At 34.1% G+C, this 27,092-nt stretch overlaps 1 protein-coding gene across 4 annotated transcripts in view; it reads left to right on the top strand.

The window, feature by feature from the left end:
* Nucleotides 1-27,092, top strand: part of CABCOCO1 (ciliary associated calcium binding coiled-coil 1) — a 118,775-nt gene that overhangs the window by 29,500 nt on the left and 62,183 nt on the right. For all 4 annotated transcript variants that reach the window (XR_010381948.1, XR_010381947.1, XM_064488137.1 and 1 more), the window contains exon 5: nucleotides 2,767-2,839. Coding sequence is in view for 2 of the 4 variants with exons in the window: in XM_064488137.1 (XP_064344207.1) it covers nucleotides 2,767-2,839 (73 nt within the window). In the remaining 2 variants the exon portion in view is untranslated. The remainder of the gene's footprint in view (nucleotides 1-2,766; nucleotides 2,840-27,092) is intronic.

Genomic DNA, 27,092 nt, shown 5'->3' with positions numbered 1-27,092 from the left:
CAATCAAACCATATAATACTTTATATTTTAATGACTACAAAGAAGTTTTATAAATATGAAGCTAACTCAATTATCAAAAGTATAAGCATGTTTTCAATTTAACCTGATAATTAAGTTTACTCAACCAATGAAAGCCCTAGTCAATTTTGGGAGAGTGCTTTTTGGAACATGACCTATAGCACATGAAACTTAACTGACAATAAAATTGAAATTTCATTTGATGCTCTTAATAGAGTCTAGACTGTATATTCTATAGTGTGTCTGTGAATTGAAAACTCTAATACCAAAATTCCTCCCCAGCAGTGCTGTGAGTACTCAACTTGGGCAATATACACATTTTATATATATATATATATATATGTGTGTGTGTATATATATATATACACACACACACACACACACACACACATATGGTATAACATACACAAATATAATATAAATACTACTGTAGCTTCTCAATATAAGACATTATTTAAATATATATCTGGTTCAAGGACACTTCTGTCATTGTGTATTTTCCGTATTCCCTGGAAATCAGGTGAAGGTAATGTACACAGACATATACTCAATATAAGAAAATCAACACTGCCCATTTTGGCACAGGTACACTTCCTGGCGTGGAGCCAGATGTCCTGACCCATTTTCATTCTGAGTATTTTCCCTTTGATTTAGGGCTAAGACAGGATGTTTGACAAGATAGTCTAGAGGCTTGAGTCAGCTGGAGATCCAAAGGAAGAGGGAAGAAACGCACTCAGGTAGCAGAAGTGTCACTTTGTTCCCATTTGAAGCAATCAAATAGCTCGCTGGTAAACTTAGCGAATCCCAGCTGTGGTGGGGACCAGAGTGAGGCAGTGGAGGTGGCTTCACCTGCCTCTGAGTAAGTGCCTCTTAGGTGCCCACCACCCCCTGTCTGTCTCACCATAGTCCTGGCCTTGCCCAGCTTTGCATCTTTCACCACTGCATCCAAGTCATGCATTTTCGTTTCATTGTAAGAAGTGAATTTCTTTTTTAGCATAGTACAATCTAATTCCTGTATGCAATGAGGAGAATAAGGCTGAAAGATTATGAAATTGCAGGAAGGAAGATTTATGAATTAACTTCATTGTGTGACACAAGATGTGGAAAGGAAAATTTTACACTTGTTAACTGAGAAGAAGCCAAGCTATTTCCGAATACTCTACAGTCTTTAATTTTTCTACTCAAAGTCAGTTATTGCCAGTGTAATATTTTTAACCTTAAAGCTTTCTCTAGGTAACCAATGTAAGGAGAGTTTGAATTTATTTTGCTTCATTGAATCATCAAACTTCACTAATCTTGACGTATTTTCTAGCCAACAAATCAAAGTAATGTCAAAAGCTAAGTTAGTTTTCTGAATGTTAATGACTAATTTGAATGTATGAGCGTTTTTTTCTCCCCCAAAACCCAAAAACCCTGTGACTGAGTCTGCACACCACCCATCACTTTTTAATGGATTGTGTTAGTAGTGAGATCAACTGCTAATATAACTCAGAGAGACCCAGCTGCCTGAGGATTTCTTCATTGATTTCAAATGAATTGAAACTTTGATCCATTACAGCATTCAGGAAAAACTATTATTATACATGCTCTGTAGCTACATTTTGCAAATGTTAATTTCTCAGTTATATTAAAATCAATTTTCTTAAATAGCAAAAGTCACCAGAGTGAAAGAGAAACCACCAAGACCATTTTCTGTTCTTCAGCATTTTGCTGTATTATGAGTCTATTAATTTTCCCAACCAGCAGGAAGAGAATTAGAAAAATTCAAATATTATCACAAACAGGATATTAAAAGTCAACCCTTCAGTAAATTTTTAACTCTCAATAACACATTGCTGAGATCTCTAAACTTACTAGAAATATACGTATTTTTAAGGAATTCTTATCTCTTGGCTCTTTGTACTTTTTATATACTGACCACCTCGTCTTTAGGGTAGGAACTGAAGAAATTGTCTTTCTTTTTTTTAACTTTTTTTTATTGAGTTATAGTCGTTTTACAATGTTGTGTCAAATTCCAGTGTAGAGCACAATTTTTCATGAACATACATATATTCATTGTCACTTTTTTTTTCTGTGAGCTACCACAAGTTCTTGTATATATTTCCCTGTGCTATACAGTATAATCTTGTTTATCTATTCTACATATGCCTGTCTTTCTTTCTTATATTAAGTCATCTCTTTGATGTATAATCAAATATTCTTCAAGAAAATCACACATCTTCTAAAAAGTATTTCAGTTCATGTTGCATCTTTTTTCAGGTGTTAACAGATTAATTTACTCTTGAAACAGTTTGAGAACATGTGAAGTAATTGTTATGGAAGTAGACTATAGAATTCAGTGCCATTAATACCAGAGGGAATTGACTCTAGCTTGGAGCAAAATATGAAAAAGAATGTGAAGTTTGGTGTTACTCAAGGGAAGTGCGTTATTTGGTTGTGAGCCAAGTAAAGTTAAGATGAAATCTAATTGTTCCCTTACCCCAAACCTATCCACTCATCACAGATTAATTTACTGATATTAATTTAGCTACTGTGTTATATTGTCAGTGTCTCAAAAAAATAACCTTTACTTTCTTAGCATTTCTGGGCAATTTATTTGGGAGTAAAGGAGGTGGCTAACTCCTTATTAGTGTTTAACATCTTTAGCTTCGTCAATATGAACAACTTTCCTTTAATAAATATTCTTACATATTTGCCATTTTTCCTGAAACACATTTATCAGCTTTCCACATTTACTTTGTATTTCAGCTTGTTTCAGCACTACAAGCTGTATGAGTTTCTGTTCTACTCTGCCAGGGAAGAAATCTTGATAGGAACTGAGGTAAGTAAGTAATTTATCTAGATGGAACCAATTAGTCTGAATCACTTAATGCACACTGATCAGCATCTGGATCTTTAACTGCTTAAAGCAACTTCTTGTCAAGATTACTCAAGTGTTAATATAACCAACTAGTAGTTTGCAAAAAGAATAATTACATAAAGTGAGCTTTGGATTAAGAAAATACGCTGTCTCTGGCATTAAAGACATTGTTGATCACGTATACTTTATGTATTTATAGATTATTTGACAAAGCTCAATTGGAGAGGATATGTACATCTTCCTACAAATAAAATTAGGAAAAGTGAGATAAAGTAATTCAGTTAAATCTCTTCTAGTTTCACATTTATTTTCAATCTACTCATTGTTTAAGGCCTAATTCAAATCCTGCTTCCTCAGTGAAGCAAACATTCCTTAATTGTATTGCATCTCAAAGGAAGGGTTTAGACAGACTCTTTAATCACATTCTATTACTTTATTCCAATTGATCTCTTTCTGCTGAATATTGGCTGCTCTTAGCACACCAATAAGCATGTAAATCTGTCCCATGTCATATGGTTTTCTAATTTTTCCTGTGGGTTGATATAGTTAACATAATCCAACTGTAATTTCCTTGAAGGCAAGGATCATGTGCTATTTTTCTACACAGCATACAGTATAATGCAGGACCCCCTCTTAATACTACATAAGTGATTCAGTGACAGGGTGTACAATAACAGTTCTATAAGAAATGGTCTATGTAAAGCTACTTTTGAATAGCCTTATATATGTTTATGTATAAATATTACATATTTATAATTACTAGAAATGAAACCTGGGTAAGAGAACATTTTGAGGAGGGTAAAGATGCCATAAAAAGTGCTCCTTTGATTCTCAACTATTTGAGGAGTCTATATTGCCTAGAAATATGAGATAGGAGTGGCCATGGTCAGGAGTAAACAGGGAATAAGGGGATGTATACATTATCTGTATAATTTTCCTGATATTAAAGACCAGATGGAATGTGCCAACTGTTCTGTCTTCCATAGTATTGTTATTCTGGAGTTTATAAATTGCTTACTTCATAAACCCCTCAGTCACCATGTCTCACTCTCCATTTGGGTACTTGTTCTAATGCTGGCCTTTTAAATAAGCTGAAGGAGAACAAGGAACCCTTTTTGCTTCTGACTTTCCTTAAAATTTCTTCTTTGCAGTCTCCTTATACTGTAGCTTAAATTAGGTGTCACTTGACAAAGTTTCACTGAAAACAAAGTTTCCATTTCAGAATTACATCATATAATGTGACAGCATTGCAGTCATTATCTGTTTGGAATACAATCCTATCTCATCATTCAGCAGAATTTTGGGGAAATGATAGTGGCTTCAGCAGCAGCATAAGCAGATATTTAGAATCATCAAGAAAAAAATTCATAAAGAACTCCCTTTTCCCTTTGTTAATTGCACAATCGTGCCTTTCTTCTCTGTTGTAAGGATATATTTAGGTGACATTTATGCTTATGGAAAGATAAAATGGAGAAAGTAGACAAGGATTGGCTCATTTATTTTCCATTGTCTTTTGTATTTTCCCCAAGCTGACCAGAGCTATAAAAAAAATCCTTAAGGAAAAGCTACTGGGTCTTCAGGAATTAGATCACTCATGGAATTTTAAAGGATTAAGCAAAGCTGGTGTTATACTACAATATTTTATGGCATTGCAGAAGTGTCTGGTAACCTTTGGTGCACATACCTGTTTTTTAATTAACAACTTTTCATGAAGGAGGCAGAGGCCTGCCCTACTAATGTGATTATTCATGCTGACCTCAGGGCTCTGGGACCAAATAAGGGCCACACAGTGACCACATAAATGTTCTAGATTTAACTCTTAGGCAAGCATTCAAGCTAAAAAACACTGACAAAATTTCGTTTCTTTCTTAATTGCGGATAGATGGTTATAACAAAACACATAAATTGTCTCTAAGAATAATTGCTAAATATTAATTTTAATTATTAATAGACAACATAAATAAATCATACTCATGATTTTCTTGGGTTTTAGTTTAAAGAAAATTGATTTTGTGTTTTTGAATTTAGCAGTTGTTTTTAGTTATTTCTGCTCATCTGTTTTCAAGAAATTTCATGTCATTCGTAGATCATAGAGGCACATTTTCAGTAAGTCATTATTCTTGACCTGAGGTCTTTAATGATCTAGAAATCTTTCTGGGTAGATACAGTTCTATAGGCAGCATGTTTTGTAGTTTATTAAACAGTTTGCATATCATACATGTTGAAAAAGGCAGTAAACAACCAGCCAAAATAGTAGCAGAATGGAACAGAAGACAAAGGCAGCAGATACCTGTAGTTGTAGCTGTCTTAAAGGATGAAGTGTTAAGTGTCACTCACTCTATTTATAGTGATGAGGACTCCCTTCTAGTCACCCAAGCCAGGAGCTCTCCAAGTCTGTTGTTTTGACAATGCAGTTAGACCACACACCCACAGACAGAAGAATTGTAAGGGAATCAGTATCTTCTTAGGGTATATATACTTTCTGTGGCCTAGAGACCCACCTAGAAACCTGAAAACTGCTATGTTCTTTGCTTTTGTTATCTGAAAACTACAAGAAACGTTGAATAATTGCACACAAAGAACCCTATTGGATATTAGCAATGTTGTCGATCAAAAACTCTGGCAGATACCCACAGTTGTAGTTCTACCCAGGTATCTACTGCCAGGCATCTACTAAGGTGAAATGATATAGCTATTACAATTATTTATTCATTTGGTCAGCATATATTATCCAGTTCTTCTTATGCTTTAAGCCTTGTGATAAGTTCCAGGGATACACAATGACAAGCAGCGTTTCTTGTTCTCAGGGAGTTTGCTGTCAAATGAGAGAAGAGAGTTGAATAAATAAGTAGTTACAATACAGGGGGATTTCTAGGAACAAATGAAATCTAAGAGGAAATCTCAAGGTTGTGAATGAGTTAGCCAGAAAGTGTATTATATTTTTTTGGTTCAAGTGAATGAAATTCCACACAAAATAGTTCAATTAATAAAAAGGGGGGGAGAATATATTACTAAATCACTAACTGGTAAATATAGGGGGTGAGCTGGACTGGAGTCAACTGGATCTCAGTAGTCAACAATGTATTGAGTGTGTGTGTGTGTGGGTGTGGGCATGCATGCACATGTCTCAGTCTCTCATCATCTCTCCTAGACTTTTTTCATTTCCTTTTCCTGAAGGGCCTCATTCCCTTATGCTATAGATAGGCTTCTTCCAATTGGTGGGAGACACGAAAGAGGCAGCTCCAGTTTAGCAAGTCCAAAAAAGAGAGACATTCTTCCTCCCAATATTAACATTATTGTCTGTGCTTGTGTCATGTTTCGCCTTTCAATTAATCACCATGGCCAGAGGAGTGACATAATGTTATTAGAAGACCCAACTAGACTGTATTGAATGGGTGACAGAGGATGACTAGATCCCCCCAAAAAGCAGAAAGAACTTTTGCAAGAGTGAATAATGATTTTATCGAAAGAATACATGAAGCACACATGTGTAACTCCTCTTCCATCCAAAATCTCATAAGAGACCAAAAATTTTAAGATCCATAATGCTGTATATAAGAGATTTTATGACATCTAAAATTATACATTATTGATTAGATGAAATTACAGCCCCATATGTACAGAGGACATGCTTCAGAGTTAGTGACATCTCCTTCAGCATCCTCTACTGATACAGAAATGGGAGAAAGCTTAAGTGGAAAAACAATGGAAGCAAGTAGAACAGCTGCACCATTCAGCCATCTGCTGCCTGTGCAGAGCACTGAGACGCCAGGGCATTTACTCCAGTGCTGAAGAAGCTAGTGTGGGCAGTGACACCAAGGAGGAGGGAGGGCAGTTCTGAAGTGGCCACTGACCTTCAAGGGAGACAGTTAGTATACCCTGAGCATAAGCTACTGGCACACCTACCTGCCATCATTATCTATCCCTCTCCTTCGGTCTCTAGAGGCAAGCTGTGGCAAACAAACAAACATCCCCAGACAAATGAACCAGGACCACCTAATGTAAAGATAAGCTGGCAGGGCAAAATCACCAAGAAGTTGAGGAAAATAAAATCATAAGAGGGGCATGAAACTCTCTGAGCAGATCAAACAATAGCTAAGGAACAGAGGTAATAGAGCAAATGGTAGAAGACCTAAAGTCAGATTACTATTCTCAGAGAAGTTTGAAAGTTTATTGTTTTATTGAAAAAAATGAACTGATAGGGATCTTGTTTGTTTAACATGAGATTTAAAAACTTTTAATAAAATATCAATTTTATGTTGACAGACTTGAAAATCTAGAAAAAACAGTATTCAGGGGGCTGTAAATTTTACTCAAGAAACTGTAAATTTACTTGAAAAATGTAGAGAACCTTAATAAGATGATAACCATATAAGATATTGAAAAATCTACCTGTGAAGATGGTATCAGATATAGGATTTACAGGCTAGTTCTACCAAAATTTCTAAGAGTAGGTAATTCCCTTATATATATATTATTGTAGGGGATAGAAGGAGATGGAAAACTTTCAACCCATTCTCTGAAGTTAGTGTAATCCTAAGAAAGCTTTAAACTTACTGTTACGAGTTGATAATGAATTGTAATCAAACATGGAAAAGAATAACACAAAGTCATAGGCAATCTCCGTTATGAAAATAGAGGCAATAATCTTAAATAAAATATTAGGAAGTGAAATATAGCAGAGGGTTAGATGTTCCAGTAGGGTTTATGCCAGATAGGGAAGGATGGTTTTAACACTGGGATATCAATTAATGTAATTCAGTACAGTATCAGATTAGGGAAAGAAAAAACCAAGTGATCATCTCTATAGAATGGTAAGGGATTTGATAAAATTAAATGTCCATTTCTCATTTTAGAAAGACTGTAGTTAATCGGTAATATAAAATTACACTCTTAACTCATAGAATTTACCAAAAACTAAAAATTCACTAAAGCATCTTAATGAAAACATTAAAATAGCCAGAAAAAAACAAGAGAAGGCTGATTATTACCCAACATTGCTTTTTAGTTCCTATCCAATGTAATAAAACAAAAAAGAAGTCAAAAGTAGAAGAAAAAGAAAGGTATTGAAAAACAAGATACAAAACTGCTATTGTTTGCAGATGGTATGATAAGAAACCAACATTAAGAAAATAATATGTAGTAATTTTATTACTGAAATAATATTTTATTTGTAACCTATTAGAAAAGAAACACATTGGGTAATAATGAAAACCATAAAATATTTAGGGATGAACCTAACAAAAATGTGCAAGAATAATACAAAGAAAATTAACCAGTTTTAGTAAAGATAAAATATTTTAAAATTCTGAATAAATGGAGAAGCAAATTTGTTCCCACTTGAAAAGACTCAATTTTATGAAGATGTTATGTCACTCTAACCTTTAAACTCAGTATAATCACGATCAAAATGCCGTGATTATTGTGGCACTTTACCAATTAATTCTTTAAAAAATTTTTATTGTGTAATATTTCAATCATATACAGAGTAGAAGGAATAGCATTAACTCTCATATATCCGTCATCTGGCTTCAACAGTTAGGAACTTATGTGCATAGTTGTTAAGTATTTTAATATATGACTCTAAAATGTAATGAATTTAAAGTAACTCTCAAATTAATCATGAAACATGCAACCAGTGTTCAGAAGTCCATTATAATTGGTTTGTATTTATGTTTTCTTTTGTCTATATTTTTTTAATTAAAAAAATTTGTTTTGAAGTAGAATCAGTTTACAATGTTGTGTCAATTTCTGATGTACAGCATAATGTTTCAGTCATACATACATATACTCATTTCATATTCTTTTTCATTATAGGTTATTATAAGAAATTGAATATAGTTGCCTGTGCTATACAGTAGAAACTTGTTTATCTATTTTATATATAGTAGTTAGTATCTGCAAATCTTGAACTCCAGATTTATCCCTTCCCACCTCCTTTCCCCACTAGTAGCCATAAGTTTATTTTCTATGTCTGTGAGTCTTTCTGTTTTGTAAATAAGTTTGTGTCTTTTTTTAGATTCTACAGTTAAGCGATACCATGTGTTATTTTTCTTTCTCTTTCTGACTTACTTCACTTAGCATGATGATCTCCAAGTCCATCCATGTTGTTGAACATGGCATTATTTTATTCTTTTTATGGCTGAGCAGTATTCCATTGTGTATGTATATGACAACTTATTTATCCTCATCTATTGGTGGACATTTAGATTGTATCCATGTCTTGGCTATTATAAATAGTGCTGCAGTGAACATTGGGGTGCATATATCTTTTTGAATTAGAGTTCCCTCCAGATATATGCCCAGGAATGGGATTGCTGGATCGTATGTTAAGTCTACTTTTAGTTTTTTAAGGAATATCCATACTGTTTTCCATAATGGCTGCACCAACTACATTCCCACCAACAGTGTAGGAGAATTCCCTTTCCTCCACAGTCTCTCCAGGGTTTATCATTTGTGGACTTTTGAATGATGCCCATTCTGACTGGTGTGAGGTGATAACCTCATTGTTGTTTTGATTTGCATTTCTCTGATAATTAGCAATAGTGAGCATTTTTTCATGTGCCTGTTGGCCATTTGTATGTCTTCATTGGAGAATTGCTTGTTTGGGTCTTCTGCCCATTTTTGGATTGGGCTGTATGTTTTTTTCCCAAGAAGTATTGAAGCACATTTTGTAAAGTAAGTGCAGGCATATAAACCTGCTTCCATATTAGTATACTGACAGATAGAGAGTTATCATCTGGGTGTTTACAAAATGAAAAAGTGAATAGAAAAAATAGGTGAACTCTTGATCTGTGAAACTAAAATACGTTACAAGGGTGTTGCTGCCATATTTCAACTATAAACTAGGTTTAGCTGAAAAGTCATTTATAGATTAAAAATCTGGTGGTATACTATAACATCCCAAATTTTCCCTAAGAAAATAAAATTGATATCATGAATTATGTATACATAGCACATTTTAAAAATATTCAGTTTAATTTCACCAAAGTGACAACATATCAAATCTTGGATCATTTGTGCTTTCAAAGGTTATGTTATATATCTGTATTTAAACAGACACATACACACATATAGATATTTGTGTTTGAATATAAAAAAACCTCCTAAGATTATGTCTGCTCTAATAGTTTCCCTAGTTTACAAATGTAATAGATAGTTGTAATTTTACCTCTAACTGTTTAAGTCAACATACGTAATGTTTCAGAATTTTACTTTATAATATGAACATTTTCACACAATCCCCATTTGCACAACTCCAGGGGGCACCATTCGTGGTCTGTATGATTAATGTAGTTGTACATTGCATAGCCTGAGGGTTCGTTTGTGGAGGCCCTGTATTCACAAGTGGCGCTGTAGCAGAATCTGATTATTATAAATATGGCATACTTAGAAAGATTTTTAAAGAGTATGATAAATATACCTAAGTGGTTACCTTGCCTAGAGTCATATTTTGGCAGCCTTTCATAACCTAAAATAATATCACTTAAAGTCAGCAAATGTAGAAAATTCAGACCTCTCTAAAATTAGTGAATGTCAATTGTGTGTAATTTTAGGTTCTGAGCACTTATTCCTAAAGCAAAAACAAAATAAAGAAAACACTCTTTTCTTCCTTATTGCAAAACCCACAAGATTATGGGTGTTAATGACACTGTACTTAAAAATTGTTAGCTTTTAGGGGTGGGGGGAATAACCAGATAGAAACATAAATTTTATTTTCTTTCTTTAAACTAAAAAGTTATGGTGTCCTGAATAAACAAAATATGATACTTATGTAAACACTCACCCTTTTAAGGAAAAAAAAAGCAAAAACAACATTGCGTGTCTGATCATATTTTGGAACACAGTAAGGCAACTGAAGCGTAGCTATAAAGATACCTTTTTTCTCTTTAGTTTACCCTTGAGATGTACCTATCAAAATAATCTGAACTTATCCAGATGATGTTTTTAATCTTGAAAAAGGCTTTTTTTTTTTTTCTTGTTGGATGATCCTATTAGCAAACTGCTGGAAGGGAAAATCACACAGGACATAATTTGTAGTTTGACCTACTCACATTGAGTGTTGCTAAAGAAAATCAATCAGAAATTGTTGTGTTAAAATAACTCTATCTGCTCTACCTGGCATCTGTGACTGACTTTAGAATCTGTCATTTAAAGAAAATGGTTGACACTTGGATATACAGTTTATCAAAGTTCACTCTAGTCCTTTCTCCAAAGCTCAGCAAAATAATCATCCCTCCCTAAATATAAATCTTTTAAGGGAAATTCAGTTAATCTGTCTCCAGTAAAATAATTGATAAATGGCAGGAGTACAATTTAAAGATGGTTTCCATCACAGATCACATGGCACCTAAACTTTTGAACTTGTCACTCAAGTCTTTCCATCTGTTGGCCTCCTAGCATTACAGCTCCGCTCCTCGGTGACCAGTTCTCTGATTGACTTAGGTTAGTCTTTTCATAATTACAGCTTTCCTACTTACTTCTGCCTTGAAGTAAGTTTTTCCTGCTGCCTAAAATGCTCTCCAGCCTTTTTTCTGCCAACCCTCATGGCTATTTGAGGGACACTTCCTTTAAAGAATGAAGAAAGAAAAAAGGAAGGGAGGAAGAAAGGAAGGAAGGGTGGGGGGAGGAGGATGGAAGGAAGGAAAGAAAGGGAAGGAAGAAAGAAACTTTGTCTAACATTTCTTTTTACTTCTTTATTTCCTTGGCATTAAATAACTTGTAAGTGTAGAGCTGCATCTTATCAATTACATAGCTCTGGTATAACTTTTTTCCCTTGTTTTTTTCAGTAGAGGACCTATATACATTCACCTAGTGTTCAATATTTGTTTACTAAATCAATTAATGTAGAAGAAGGAAAATTTTATTTCACTGACTAATTCCAAAATATTACATTTGGAGAATATTATTTTGGTGCATAGACTGAAAAATGTAAATCAGCCTTTTTAGATATCAATCATTAAATCCATTACTGGGAAATTAAAAGCTGGTGTTAGAAGAAAATATGCTTACATGAGTCATTTTTAATTATGGAGAACCTGCTTTTTATGGGCCACCTTGGGAATGTTTAACGTATCATGGTAAAGCCCATTATAGGTTGAGACTCCAAGGCATCAGAGACCACTAATATTTTTGACCACATCAAAATTTTAAAATTCTATTTTGGAAGAGGAGAGCCCCAAAATAAACACCATAAATAACACACTCTACAAATAAAAGTTACAGTATAAATGAAAGAAAGGCATAATAGTGTTAATATTGTATATAGTGATTTCTTACAAAGCAATGGACAAAGGTAACTGTACTAATGGAAGAATTAACAAAGTATATTTAGAAAAGATGATATTTAAATAGCCAATAAACTTATGCAAAGATTTTACCCTTTGTAGAACCCAAAGAAATGCAAATTAAACAAAAATGATCAGATTTTCAAAAATTAAAATAACTGATTGTCTTGTGAGTGGACTTACATATACTGATGGTAGGAGTATAAATTGGTAAACTTTCCAGAGAGCAGTTTGACAAGATATATCAGATTTTAAAATGTGTTTACCTTTTGAGCTAACAATTATGCTACTTTGAGTTTATTCCAAGGAGATAGTCAGACAATGGGCAGAACTATCAGGGCATATATTTGTTTGTGATAGGAAAAAAAAAAACCCACAAACTGTGAAGTACCTAAATGTCTATTATTAGAAGGAAGTTTTAAAAATGTATGGTGTCTCTATACAATATAATTCTCTCATCATTAAGAGTACTCATACGGTGTTGTGCTTATTGATGGGAAATTATTACACTATGTTAAGTAAGTGAAAAAAACGAGGCTCCTAAACGTGTCTATTGTGACTGCAGTTTATAATTTTACATATATATGTGTCTGTATCTACTTATATATACATAGATCCATATCTATGTATATATACGTAGAGAATAGGTCCTGAAGAACATACATAAATGTTAGCAGTAGTCATTTGATGTTGGTGGTATACCAGATAACCTTTGCTTGCCCTTTACACTTGTCTGTATGTCCTGAATTTATTTTTTACATTCAGCATGTTTTACAATATGCAGCTGTTTTTTAAGAGTAAAGACTTAAACTATCAAAGTTTTATTCTATTTCCCTTTATTTTCCTTATTCAGCATTATTTCTTTTTTTTCTTGCTTATTTAACTTTAAAAGAGTGCATAATTTTATGAAAATGTCTGTTTCATTTTGAAGAGATGCATTTCATGTTTATGTGATTAGGCAGTGTTCTTTTTCCCTAAAGCAAAAGGTTCTATTGCAAATGAAGATTTAATTGTTACTTGAGGATGAGCATATTATTCATGAGTTATATAAATCACCAAAATGTCCAGGGTGTTCACAGTAAGACCTGGAAAACAAGGACTCTAGTTATGGGGATTCACTCTATTATTGAAGATATTATCTGGCCAATAGATGGCAAGAAGAGGGGACGAATGGAGTCTAAGAAAAATCAATATGTCTCTCTTCTGTGATTACATACTCAGCAGAATGCATTAATAATCCAAGCTTCTGGCTTCAAGAAAAAGTACATCTTTTCATTCTTCTCTGAGATATCTAGACATGTCTAAAACAGACTATATAAAGTTCAGTAACCCTCATTTGAAAAGGGACATATTCCAGTCAAAAATGTTCAGAGGAAAATAACCTGGATTTTCCAGGGCCAGAGATCTCTGAAGAAGAAAAACTCAAAGAAAATATAGTAGCTATCTTCAAATCTAAAGGTCTGGCAAGATTAAAAAAAAAGGGGATTTTTCTTGTGGGCATAACTTCCAGATGGCAGACGGAAGCCCAGTGGCCAGCTCTTCTGGGGGAAGATCTTGTCTAGGGAGATGCAGTCACTCTACCTCATCTATCCTTGTATTATTTCCTTGATCAAGCACAGAACTAGTCTGCCACAGAAAACTTTGTTTTTTCTTTTCCTCTTCACTCCTATAGTGTCAGTGGTGCTAATGCAGCTGCATAATTTGCATAGAAAGTTGCTTGATTCTGTAGTCAGAATACCAATAAGGTGGCCTCTTTCTAAGCATGTTTATTCTCTCTTGATTGACTCTTCACTTGCATGCTTTTCTGCACAATGCATACTTACTTGCATATTCTCAGCCATCTGTCAAACACTCCCCAAGCCTTAAGGCTGGCCAAGTAAACTTGAACGCTAAGGAAATATTGGTACATGGCTCACTGTTATAGAACAGTGACCAAAGTCATCTTTTTAAAGAAATTAATCAATAAAAATATATCATACTGTAGTCTTGATTGACTTAGATTTGATTACAAAAATTTATTAACATTTAAGTCTGCATTCACCAGGATAGAGCTAGTGATACATTTATAGTAAATTACTTTCTAGTTATAAACAACTGTACTTCTCTGTCTACACCAACTGTAGGAGTTCAACATGATTTTCAGTCTGTAGAAAGGAATCTATTTTGTCATTCTATTAGTTATGCTACCCAGAATAAGACAGGCTCATCATAAATTTGGGATTTTACCACCAAGAAGAATATTTAGCAGTATACTTAAGGGAAGAATAGGACAAAACCATTTAAATTAGAATTGTCCTAGAAAATCCTAGAAAAATCTAGGATAGATGGTCACATGCCTGTAGATGATCTGGCTCAACCTCACACCCAGTGCTTTAAACAATATCCTTCAACAACAAAAAAGCATGTAGTTAAATTCAGAATATATTCAGTGAAGATATAATTTATTATCTCTCACTTCATTCAGTAAAATTTATTAAGTGCCTTCTGTTTGCTAGGACCTGTGCTAAAGTTAGTAGTATAAAGGTGAAGAAGACATAAGCCCTGCCCTCTCACATCTTATCCTTTCCATTTCTGAATTATGTCCATTACTGAGAAAGTAATTGCATCTCCCTAGACAAAATCTTCCCCCAGAAGAGCTGGCCGCTCGTCTTTCTCTTGCTATTCTCCCTTGAATCATTTGCACTGGGGAAAGCTATCTACTACGTCGTGAGGAGACACTGCAGTGGCTCACTGGGCAAAGACCCAAGGTCTGCCAACAGCCCATGTGAGTGAGCTAGGATCCTCCTGAAGGTAGCTCAGCACTCTCTCTTTTTGCCCCGATTTCAGTCACCCTCCAAGTGCTTACTTCTTTGGCCCTTGGAATTCCAGTGAAAAATGAATTTCTCCACCATGAATGGCTCATCTCCAAAACTAGATTGTTCACAGCAAGTGCTTAATCAATATCTGTCCATAGTGTAAGCAAGTTCAGTTTGTTTTGACGTGTGCAAACAAAAATCATTTATTTGGAAAACAGTATTTTCTTAACGATTCAGACCAGTGTTACAGAGAGACATGTTTAAGTGGGTGAAGCTAAGCCTTTTATAAGCAAGACTAACTACTGATACAAGTTTGCCTGGAGCCTGAGCCAGACTAGTATTGGGCTCAGTGTGCTTTTTGGCTTCAGGAACAGGAAGCATTTCAGCTCCTTGTGGGCAAAGCTGCCGTACAGTTAAAGCTCAACAAGAACTTTGCTATAAGGAACAAATTATAGGTTCAAGGTCACTGTCTTCTAAATGCATTTCCAGTTGTCGGTATTGCCTGTAATCTTTAGGTTGTTGTCTACTGTCACCTTTAATAATTGAGGCATTTATTAAACAAGTGCAAATCCCTGTCACACTAAGTGCTCTGGGAACTTACTGTTCATTTGTATACAGATTTTACTTTTACTACCAATATGTGACATTGGTTAGCAAAATAAACAGTTACTCATAATGCTGAAGAGTCTAGTGAAAAAAAATGGACATTAATTCATAAACTCACAGGCGTATAATTACAAGCTAAGTGCTGTAAAGAAAAATACAGATTATTGTAAAGAGGCAGATTAGAGAGCACTCTCTAATCTGAGGGTTAGTGGATCACAGAAGGCTCCTCTGAGCTCATCTTTTGGAGCTAGGGTTAATAGGAGTTAACTCGACAGAAGTGTAGGGGAAGGAAAGTTAAGTTAGCTGAGCATTTACTATATGCCAGAAGCTGTCTAAGAACTTGCAGCAATCTTCACAACAACTCTAGGAGGGAGGCAGCACTTTATCCTTTCTTAGAGATAAGAAACCTGAGGACTAACATCCATGTGCTTAATGACTGTCCCAAACTTCCTCTGCAAAGGCTTTGATTTAATTCCTAGGGGCACCAAAGAAAGCCTTGAATGAAAGAGACTGCTTAGACCACTTTTAAGTTAACAGCATATCATAATACTGATTACCCACTGAAGTTGAAGCAATTAAAACACAAAATAGGACACAGTTTAACTTTATTACCTTCCAAGCATACACTCAAAAAATATATATATATAAATAATAAGCTATATTAAATTACTCATCACTTTCACAACCCTTTCAAATTCTTTATGCTTTCTACCCAGAACCCCCATGATGTTCTTTTTTTATACGATAAATACTGCTAACCAAATATGTATGCTTCTGCTTAGTTTATGAAAAATGGACACTGTACTGTATATTAAATTACAGCCAAAACTGAGAAAAGAGAAGTGAAAGTACTTCATTATCCTTTGTTAAATAATGAATGTTTTGAAGTAATGTGATCATTAAATGTAAATGAGCATAACTCTGATATAAATGTAAATTTTTCAAAACTTGAAATGTTCCTTAAGATAAACTCTGGCTGAGGTTCTGAATATTTAATTGTTCCATTTTCACAAAATGAGTGCAGTCACCTATTCAACATAATCAGTTATCTAGGTAAAAACAATTATAATTGAACATAGCTGTTTCCTAAATACATTGTGAATACCATAAACAATCCTACATTAAATATTTGGCCTATTGCTTGGATGTTTTCTGTTTGCCCCTCCAGATCCACTTTCTACCCTTTTCTACCCTACTCTGTGCCTCAGAATACCAATGTTTTTGGAAATCATCAATAGGCTTCTTACCATCTAACTTCTGGCTGGGCCGGTGTGGGGACATGGGTGGGAGAAGAGAGAGGCCGAGATGTTTTTACTTCCCACTCCCTCCCTGTTGGCTCACCGCATGTTGGGTTTGTCCTTTACAGAAGATTCGGGTTCCTGTCCTGTCTATACAGCTCTTCTCTCTGTTTTCTGGAAACTGCCCCCTCCCTTCCCCACTGGCCCCGGGATGAGAACAGATAGGGTGCCAAACCACCCTTGTTACTTTCCCCTAAACCAGCCTGCATTTTTTAAAAGCTCCTCTTTAAAGCCCCCATCAATTACCAAGCTTCAGTGTGCTATTTTCTAATAGAACCCTGTATAGTAATCAGTAACAGGAGTGGCCTCAGGAAACAGACCCTCACAGTGGGGTTCTGAGCTGAGTTGTCCACATTTATGTGTGATAATTTCTCCAGACAACTTATTGGGCAAGAGTTGGGGGAAATGGAATGCAACACAGAGGAACATGGTTGAGTTGACTTTAGGAATTTCGGACAAAAGAGAGTGAAACAAAAGTTGAGACAATAGAGGTTGAGCACGATGCAGGTTTTGATGTGGGTGTACTCACTCAGGTTTCGGGACTTGAAAGTGTGACTTTATTAAGGAGTGGCTTTATTGATCTGCTGAGCTGGCTGACTCAAGGATGAACTCAGTGGTGGCCTGCAGTCTGTTAGAATGATGTGCTTGAACTTCCATACTGTGATGTAGAGGAAGAATTCAGATAGTCCAGGATGATGAAATAATGTACAACCTATTTAGCCATTTGCTAACCATTACTCCTGGGAGTGTCTCAAGGACATAATCCTTTCACCAAGGCATTAAGAAATGCATTGGTGAGGGGGTCACTACCATCTCTCGTCACTCAGCTGTGATGGTTCTCTGTAGGCTGCCTTCTGAGCAGGGGAGTGAGATGCTGGGGACCATGTTTGGGATGTAGATCACACTCGCTATTCCTGTGACATGTTTGCAATTTCTTAACCAATAGATGAATTTTTAATAATATTAGTGAGAAAAGAATGCTGCAGTGGAACCCGTCTTTTAAAGAAATCTTCACTAAAATCTATACTGGCTACTAACACTTTGATGAACGTTCTCTGTATAATTGATACAAGAAAGGACTGAGTTTTATTTCAAGTTTGGCATGAGGTAGAAACAGAAGCTGATACATGAGCTTGGTTCAAAGGTAATCCCTCCCCACTTACTAGTTGGGTTATCATTGACAATTCTCTTAATCTCTGTGAAGCTCAGTTTCTTATCTACAAAATGAAGGGAATAATATCTTCCTTCCTTAGTTGTGAGGTTAAGCAAGATAGAAGACAGCGACTCAACTAACAAGCTAATTAAGTTTGCCTTCTTCTGGGCTTAGGCACCTTGGGCATTCCTCTCTCATAGCTCTTGTATCCCCAGTGCTCGACATACAGACGTGTACCAGACACCAGCTATGTGAGTGATTAAACGAATGAGTAAATATGTTATTTTGATAATGAAATGGAAGTGATCAGTTTATTTTTCACCTTCCTTTCCATTCCTCTACCTGTGTATAAATTCCATCTCCATGTGCCACTGTATAATCATGGACAAATTACTTAGCCATCCTGAGCTGAGGGTTCCTCATCTTTGAAATTGAGATAACTCCTCTTATTCTTATAGGAGTGCTATAAGAAATAAATTAGATAAAAGTTAAAATATCTGGAAAATAGGGAGTACTACATAAATTTCATTTCCCTTTCTCTTTCCCCTTTGTATCTCAAGTGCTTGACACATTATAGGCACTGCAATAATGTTGTCTATGATGGATTACACATGAAGTTCTAATTTTGAAAGCTTATACTCCAGTCATTCCTTTAAAAAAAAAAAAACTCCCAAATATCAGATTACTGCCCATGGGATTTCAAAATATCTTTAAGCCTTTTATGGTTAAAATGCTCTAAGAATTTGGAAGAGGCACCACTTCTGAAACTTATGTTAATAAATCCAAAGTGGATAGATGTGGAAAATATTTAACATTCAACAGTTAATTTTGAATAAAAGAGATAGCTAATTTTATCCTTTTTGTTTCTACAAATCATAAGGAGAGTCAGTTTGGATAGGTTACTCAAAAGAGACTCCCTGAATCATTTCTAATGGGATACATCAACTCAAGTGTTGCCCAGAGATTATTCTTAACAAATGCACATATTGTTTGACTTTACTTGGAATAAGCAAAAAGCTTAAAATTAGATTATTGCTTAGGCATAGAGCCATTAAGTTAAAATAAGGCCAGACATTTGGAATTAAGTCAGTTTAAGATAGTCACCTTTAATTAAAACATGGCTAAAATATTTGGATTGCTTCATTAGCTTTATGCCATAACCATAAAAACTCACTTAAATTTTCATAGTAAATGTGAATTTGTGTAAAAGCCTTTACACAAATTCACAAATACACTAAATCAATGCCTTTACACAAATTCTTTTTACATTCTAGAAGTGACTCCAACAATCACTAAACCACTAAAAACAAAAGACAAAAGGAGGGAAGATTTGTTTTAAAGTTGTTTAAATCACTATTGGCCTGACTTCCTTTCTTCCCTTCAAATAGAGAAAAAATATATATATAATTGACAAAACTTAATGCTATTTCTCTCATTTTTCTTGGGGCTCCAGCACTACATCACTATCTAAAATATAACTAATTTAAACTGATTTAGAAAAAGAAACTTTACTTAGAGTCTTATTTGCGTCGAGTGGCTTTTCAAAAAGCACATTTTTCAGATTAAAGGAAATGTTTGTGGTAACATAAGCTCCACTTGCCATTTCAAAATTATAAAATGAATTAAAGGGTGAAGGATGTGAATTAAAGCATGAGCAACTTCATAAAATAAGCATTTTACATAATTTGTAAATTTAAATTTTTGTTACCTCAAAATGAAGACAAAATGATTTAAGAATGTAATGCACTTATTCATCAAAAACAAGAAAAAACTTACCTAATCACTATTTTAAATAAGTTTTCCAGTAAGTTTTTTTTGTGTATATAGTCAATGGAAACCTTTTGTTCTGTGACACAGATTTCCAATTCTTAATACAGCATTGTAACTGGAGGCTTGAGATGCTTAATTTGTGTGTGTGTATAGAGACATAGCTATAGTGAAAGATAATAATAGAGCCTTTATTATAACAGCTTCTGTAAGGAGCTCTTATAGTTAACAAGAGAAACCCTAAGTATCTGTTGAACACAGTTTGGATCCTAAAAGTGGTTGTGATACTTTTGATATTCCCTGAATATAAAGTAAACTCAAAAATATTCTCACTTGTCTAAACAGTGGAAATATGTTCTTTGGGGGCATTAAACAATAAAGCATAAAATTTACAAATAATTACGTATCTTTCCAGTGTAAAAAATACTTTATCAAAAAATAATCATTCTGGCACATCTGCTTCCAGCTCTGATGGAGTATCTTATAACAGATCATGCTCTAATCAAGAGCAAATAGGAAAGTGGATAACTTTTTTAAAAATACATTTCAAAGCTTTGGAGATCTTCCAAGGCAGTCAAGACTTAAGAGGCCATGATCCCAGAGAGAAATGAGCCCAATATTTTTGAAGTAAGCCCAAGAATGTGTGCTGCTTTCCTCCTGGGGCATTTGTCTTAGGAAGCACAAGGCAAGAAGTTGAGAAGCAGGCAGAGGGCATTCCCTAAGAAGCAGAGAAGCCAGTAGAACTTTTGGCAATTTCATAAGACCACAAAAACAAAAATTAGAGTATGGGCATGCCACAGTTGCCAGGATTGAGAGAAAAAGATCAAAGCAAGAAGGTATAGAAGTGAGCCTGTCACTCCATGACAGCCATTCACTGCAGGCATGTGCTAATTCTTAAGCTGTGGCAGAAATATGACTGAAATGCTCTGCAGAGAGCATCCATATAGCAAAGCAGAGCTTTCAGTCTTCTGTTACTGACAGCAAACCAAATTAGGTTCAGAAACCAAGAGAGGTCAGGATCCTGAGTCAGCTGGCATCCTGAGGTGGAGTGTGAATTAACGGTACACCTAGCCTTACATCGAAAACCAGCCCCATGATTTTCTAGTCCATGATTGGATCGAGGTGATCTGCTCCTACTCCATGCTTGTCTGGAGGAATATAAAACAAATCAGTGAGCTGTGGGACAACTTCAGGTGGCCAAATATATGTGTAATTAGAAAAAGAAAGGGAGGAGGGGATAATCAAATTGCTAAAAATTAGTGATAAAAAGAAATCTTAAAAGCAACCAGAGAATAAAAACATATTATCTTTGTTTCTCACAGAGGAACAAAGGTAAGAATAGAGTTCTCCTTAGAAACAGAGTTCTCCTTGGAAACATTGCAAACCAGAAGACAATTGATCACTAAAGGAAAATAAACTGTCAACCTCAAATTCTATATCCATGAAGATATCTTCCAAAACCGCTGGTGAAATAAACACTTTTCCATATATACAAAAGCTTTAAAACCCATCATGAGCTGACCTGCATTACAACAAAATGTTAAGGGGAGTCTTTCAAGCAGAGGAAAATGATACCAGGTGGAAATCTGGATCTCTACAAAGGAATGAAAGAACTGGAAGGGTAAATATGAGTCAATATTAAATAACTCTAAAATTTTTAACTGTTAATTATTTAGAGAAAAAATAAAACAATGTACTAATGGATTTATAACATATAAAGAAACTAAAATGAATGACAATAATAGTGCAAAGGCTAAGAAGGGAAAGATGGAAATATATTGCTGTAAGTTTCTATATGTGAAGTGGTACAGGATCACTTTAGGTAGACTGGATTAATGGTATATACCATTAAACACTAAATCAATTGCCAAAAATACACCAAAAAATAATAGCTAATAAGCAAGCAGAGGAGATGAAATGAAATGAAAATATACTCAATTAATCCAAAAGAAGACAAAAAAATAAAAGGAGAACTAAGGGCATATGAGACAAATAGAAACAAATGGCAAGATGGTAGATCTAAACTCAACTACATCAGTTATCACATTAAATGGAAATGTTAACCCGACCATATGAATTATCACACTAAATATAACAACCCAGATATAAAAGACAAAGATTATAAAACTTCCAACTATATGATGCCTACAAGAAACACACTTTGAATATAAGGACACAAATAGGTTAAAAGTGAAAAGATGGAAAATGTATGTATCATGTTAATAATAATGAAAAGCAAGGAGAAATGGCTTTGTAAATATCAGATAAAATATATCTCAAGCAATGAATTGACCAGTGAGAAAGAAGCTAACTTCATAATGTTACAGGGGTCAATTCAAGAGGACAAACAATCCTAAACATTCATGTGCCTAATAACAGAGATTCAAAATACATGAAACAAAACTCAGTAGACTTATAAGTAGAAATAGATAAATTCATAGTTACAGTGAGAGATTTCAACACCTCTCTCAATGATTGATAGAATAAAAAAACTAAATTAGTAAAGATATAGAAGACTTGAACAATATTATCAAATAACTCAACATAATTGAACAACAGAAAACATTTCTTTTAAGTAGGCAAAGAATATTTACAACATAGTCCATTTCTGGACTACAAGTCTGAATTAATATCAAAGCATTCCAATTGTACAAAATATGTCTCCTGATTATAACTGAATTAAATTAGAAATCAGTAACAGAAATCCCCAAATATGTATAAACTCAATAACATAGTTTTCAGTATAAATCATGGATCAAAGAAGAAATCAATAAGGAATTTTAAAAATATTTTGAATGGGATGAAAATGAAAATTAAAAATATCAAAAATTTGGTTAAAGCTAAAGCAGTATTTACAGGGAAATTTACAGCAGTAAACAAAGTCCTCCATCTTTGACCTCAACTTCTACCTTAAGCAACTAGCAAAGAGGAGATTAAGTGCAAAATAAACAGAAAAAAACTAGTAATCAGGAACAGAAACTAATAAAACAAAAAAGTTGAGCTATTATTTAAAAGATCAGTGAAACTGATAAATATCAAGACTGAGCAGGGGAAAAAAGAAAGAAGACAAAATTACCAGTATCAGGAATAATAAAGGTTACATCACTAAACTTTCTACAGGTATGGAAAGCATAATAAGAGAATAATAGTATTGTCAAGTTCTGTGATGGGACTGAGCCTTTACATACTTTACAAATTAGCTGTCTCAGTTTCATGGCTGCTTGCAGAAGACCCCAGACTGCTGAGCCAGAGACCAAGTTAGAGAAATAAAAATTTTAAATACCAAATTACACTCAAAGGGAGGATAAGCAAGGAAATAAAAAAGCTAAGAGCAGAAATTAATGAAATAGAAAATACACAACCAGTAGAGAAAATAAAGAAATCTATGAGGTGATTCTTTAGAAAGACTAATAAAGTTGATAATCTCCTAGCAAGACTATTTAAGAAAAATAAAAGAGAGAGAAAGAGATGGTACAAAATTCAATGTCAGTAATAAATTGGGCACCTCTAAAGGTCATACAGACATTAAAAAGATAATAAGATAATATAAGCAACATTATATCTAAATTTTCGTACTAAAATAAATTTTAGAAAATTCTGATAGCTCTATATTCAATGAAATTGAATTTAATCATGAAATTTTTAATTAATTTAAAATATTTTCCACAGGGAAATTTCCAAGGCCGGAAATCTTCATGTTTAAGAAAGAACTAAAACTAATCTTACATGAACTTTTCAAGTTCAGAAAAAGATCAACAAGTTGCTTAAACCTAAAAAGGACATTACAAGAAAGGAAGATTCTTGACATAACTCCTTTATGAACATGCATGCAAAAATTCTAAACAAGATAGTAACAAATCAAATCCAATCATATATGAAAAGATAGTACACCATAAGCAAATTAAGTTTATTTCAAGAATGCAAGGTTTGTTTAATATTTGACAATAAATGCAATTTACCACCTTAATATAGAGGAGGGCAGTCATATGATCTTCTCATTAGAAGCAGAATAATCATTTCATAAATGTGACACCCAGTCATTATAAAATCTATTAGCAAACCTGGAATAGAAGAATTAATGGTCATCATTATCATAATTAATGGTCAAATATTGAAACCTTTCTTCCTCAGAATAGGAATAAGGATGTTTGTGCTCATTACTTCTATTCAAGATATGCTCACAATCCTAGCCAGTGCAATAAGGCAGGAAAAAGTTAGGGGTATAGAAATGGGAAAGTAATATTTAAAACTCAAATTTTTTGTATTTCATGACCATATATATATGTAGAATGCAAAAGAATCTATAGAAGAATTATTGGAACTTATAAAAGAATTTTGTAAATCAATGAACATGTGACCAATATACAAAAATAAATTTTTCTATGTATCATCAAGGAACAATTAGGAAATAAAACTTAATAAAATGACAACATTTACAACAGCATCAAAAAGCATGAGATATCCAACTGGAAGTTTATAAAGTATATATACACAGAAGACTGCAAAACATTATTGAATAAAGTTAAAAAGACGTCTAAATAAATGGAGGAATAAATAAATAAATAAACAATGGCCATGGATTGGAGGACTCAATATAATAAAGATGTCAGTTCTCTCCAAATTTATCAACATATTCAAGGTAACCTCATTAAAACTCCCAGCACGTTTTGTGCATGCAATTGACAACCTGATTATAAAATATATAAAGAATCGCAAAAGGAAAAAAAAAGCTAAAACAATCTTGAAGAACAAAATTGAAGGGTTTATACTACTATGTTTCAAGATTTATAAATCTACAGTAATTAAAACAACTTGTGTTTGGCTTAATGATGGACAAATAGACCACTAGAAGAGAATAAAAAGGAGACCTGCACTTACACTGTCATTTAGTTTATGGCAAATGTGGCAATATAGTGCAGAGGAGGAAACATGGTCCTTTCAGTAAGTGATGCTGCATTAAGTGTTTATTCCATAAAAAAAATAATGAATCTAGACTCTTAGCTCACAATATAAACAAAGGTCAATTCCAAATGAATTGTAGATCTGAACATGAAGGTAAAATATATAAGCTTATAGAAGAAAATAGAAAAATATCATCATGGCCTTAAACAGGTCACAAAAAATACCATAAAAGAAAATGTTGATAAATTAATATTAAAGACTTCTTTTCAACAAAGGACACAATTAAAAGGATAAAACTTCAACTAGGGAGAAAATATTTGTGGTAAAATGCATGTGACAAAAGACATATTCACAATAGATAAAGAACTATAAATCAGTAAGATAAGAGACAGATAAACCAACAGGAAAAAATGGGCAAAAACTTGAACATACACTTCACAAAAGAAAGTATCCAAATGAAAAGGTATATCCAACTTTATCAGTCATCAAGAAAATACAAACTGTAGGAACTAATGTCTCTCTACATGATCTTTACACAGTCTCATGGAGCTAGCGAGGCTCATTGCATGGTCCTTGGATCCCAAAAGTGAGGGTTGCCAGAGGGAGGAAGTGGAAGCTTCTTAGTCCTCTTGGAGGTTGGGCTCAGAACTTGCAGTGTCACTTGGACCATGTTGCATTCGGGAAAGCAGTTACAGAACCAGCTAGAATTCCAATGGGAGGGAAAATAAACTCCGCCGCTCAGGGTGGGGAATGACAAAGGATTTGTAGCCATCCATAATCCATCACATCTTCCCACCTCCTTCAAATTTATGCTTGTCCAAAACTAGCTCTATCATCAAAGTTCATTTCAAATCTTCTCTCTTTTATGAATTATTAACCCCCTAAACTGAAAATAGCTCTTCCATTTCCCCCGTGAACTCTCGTTTTATCTGTACCTTTCTTGGGGCACTTTTAACTTTCAACCTTGAATTATTTATCTAAGTCTTATCTCCTCTACATTTTAAATAACATTATTTCTAGTTGCTTAAATAAGAAATTCATAATGTAGAAAATAATCAGCATCTCCTTCTGAATAATATGTACCTTCCCCACACCACTTTACACATGTGAGATAATTAGTGATTATTTATTGAGGAGGATTGGAATAAAATTCAAACTTTCTAATAGGTCCATATAGGTACTTCAGAGGGCATTTGGCTTGCCACTTCCTTCCTTATCCTTAATTATATTTTTAAATACAGATAGGTGAAACAACACTAAATAATGTTCGTGCATATTTCCCAGGCTCGTGTTGGCTGTGGGTAGTGGAGGGGGATGTCATAATAAAAGAAACAAGAGAAAATTAACACAGTGCCTAAGGCTTACTGAGCTCAACTATATGCCAGGCAGAACTCTGAGAACTTCATCTTCCGAACTACCCTACAAAGGTTTGAAGAAGAGGAAGAAATAACCAGGGAGTGAAGAACAAAGGAAACAAAAAAGCCAGAAAAAAAATATGTCCTATAGAAGAAACCTGAAGAGTTCCAAGACTTCTGAAATTCTGACATAAGTTGGCTACATGATGGGGGAAGCCAGACTCTAAGATCATACTCAGGAAATTACGTTAGGGAAAAAGAAAAGGGCATTTTTCCTCTGAATTAGAATCTCCACTTCCCATTTTTGTATGGAGTATAGTCTATCATGAATTCTCATTTTTGAAAACAAAATCATCCATTTTCTGCCTTATTGGAACTTCCAGGGTTTCAAGTTACCTTAGAGTAGTTTTTAATATAATATTAAACCCTTTAACCACCCTTACAGGGAAAGCAAAGCCTGACAATAATTTAGTTTTAAAAAAAATTGTGTTCTACCTGGAGTTAATGCTCTACTATTATAATTAGACAAATGTAAACACATTTCTGATACCTTTGTTTGAAAACCAAAAAGTTTTATGTACTCAGTGCTATGCTCTTTATGACTGTTGAAAAATTTAAAAAGGAGTATAATGTCTCCTGACACAAAAAATATACAATCTATTGAAAAGATAAAATAAAATATTTAGGAAATTTAAAGGAAGGCTTTGGTTTAAAAAAGTAAAATAAAAGGTCAGGAAAGAGAGGAATCACTGGAATACAGGAGCAAAATAAAATTTTATTTGAGGAGTTGGGAATTGAGATGAGCCTACAATGAAGGGCAGAATTCAGAAAGGTTAGCAAAGAACATTCCAGATTTGAGAAAGTGGAAATTAGTAACAGTAACGAGCAAGGTCATGGAGGCAAAAATAATTGTTACGTTTTTAACCAGATAACAAGGAAGAGACTACTTATCTTGAGCAAGGCTACAATGGAGAGTTTTGGAAAATATAATTTAATGAGTAAGGCAACTAGATTTTGATGATCTCTAAATGGATGCTAGTCAGTGTGGTTC

Source organism: Camelus dromedarius, chromosome 8 (assembly GCF_036321535.1).
Source record: "Camelus dromedarius isolate mCamDro1 chromosome 8, mCamDro1.pat, whole genome shotgun sequence".
Lineage (NCBI taxonomy): Eukaryota > Metazoa > Chordata > Mammalia > Artiodactyla > Camelidae > Camelus > Camelus dromedarius.
This window is presented reverse-complemented; position numbering and strand designations above follow the sequence as displayed.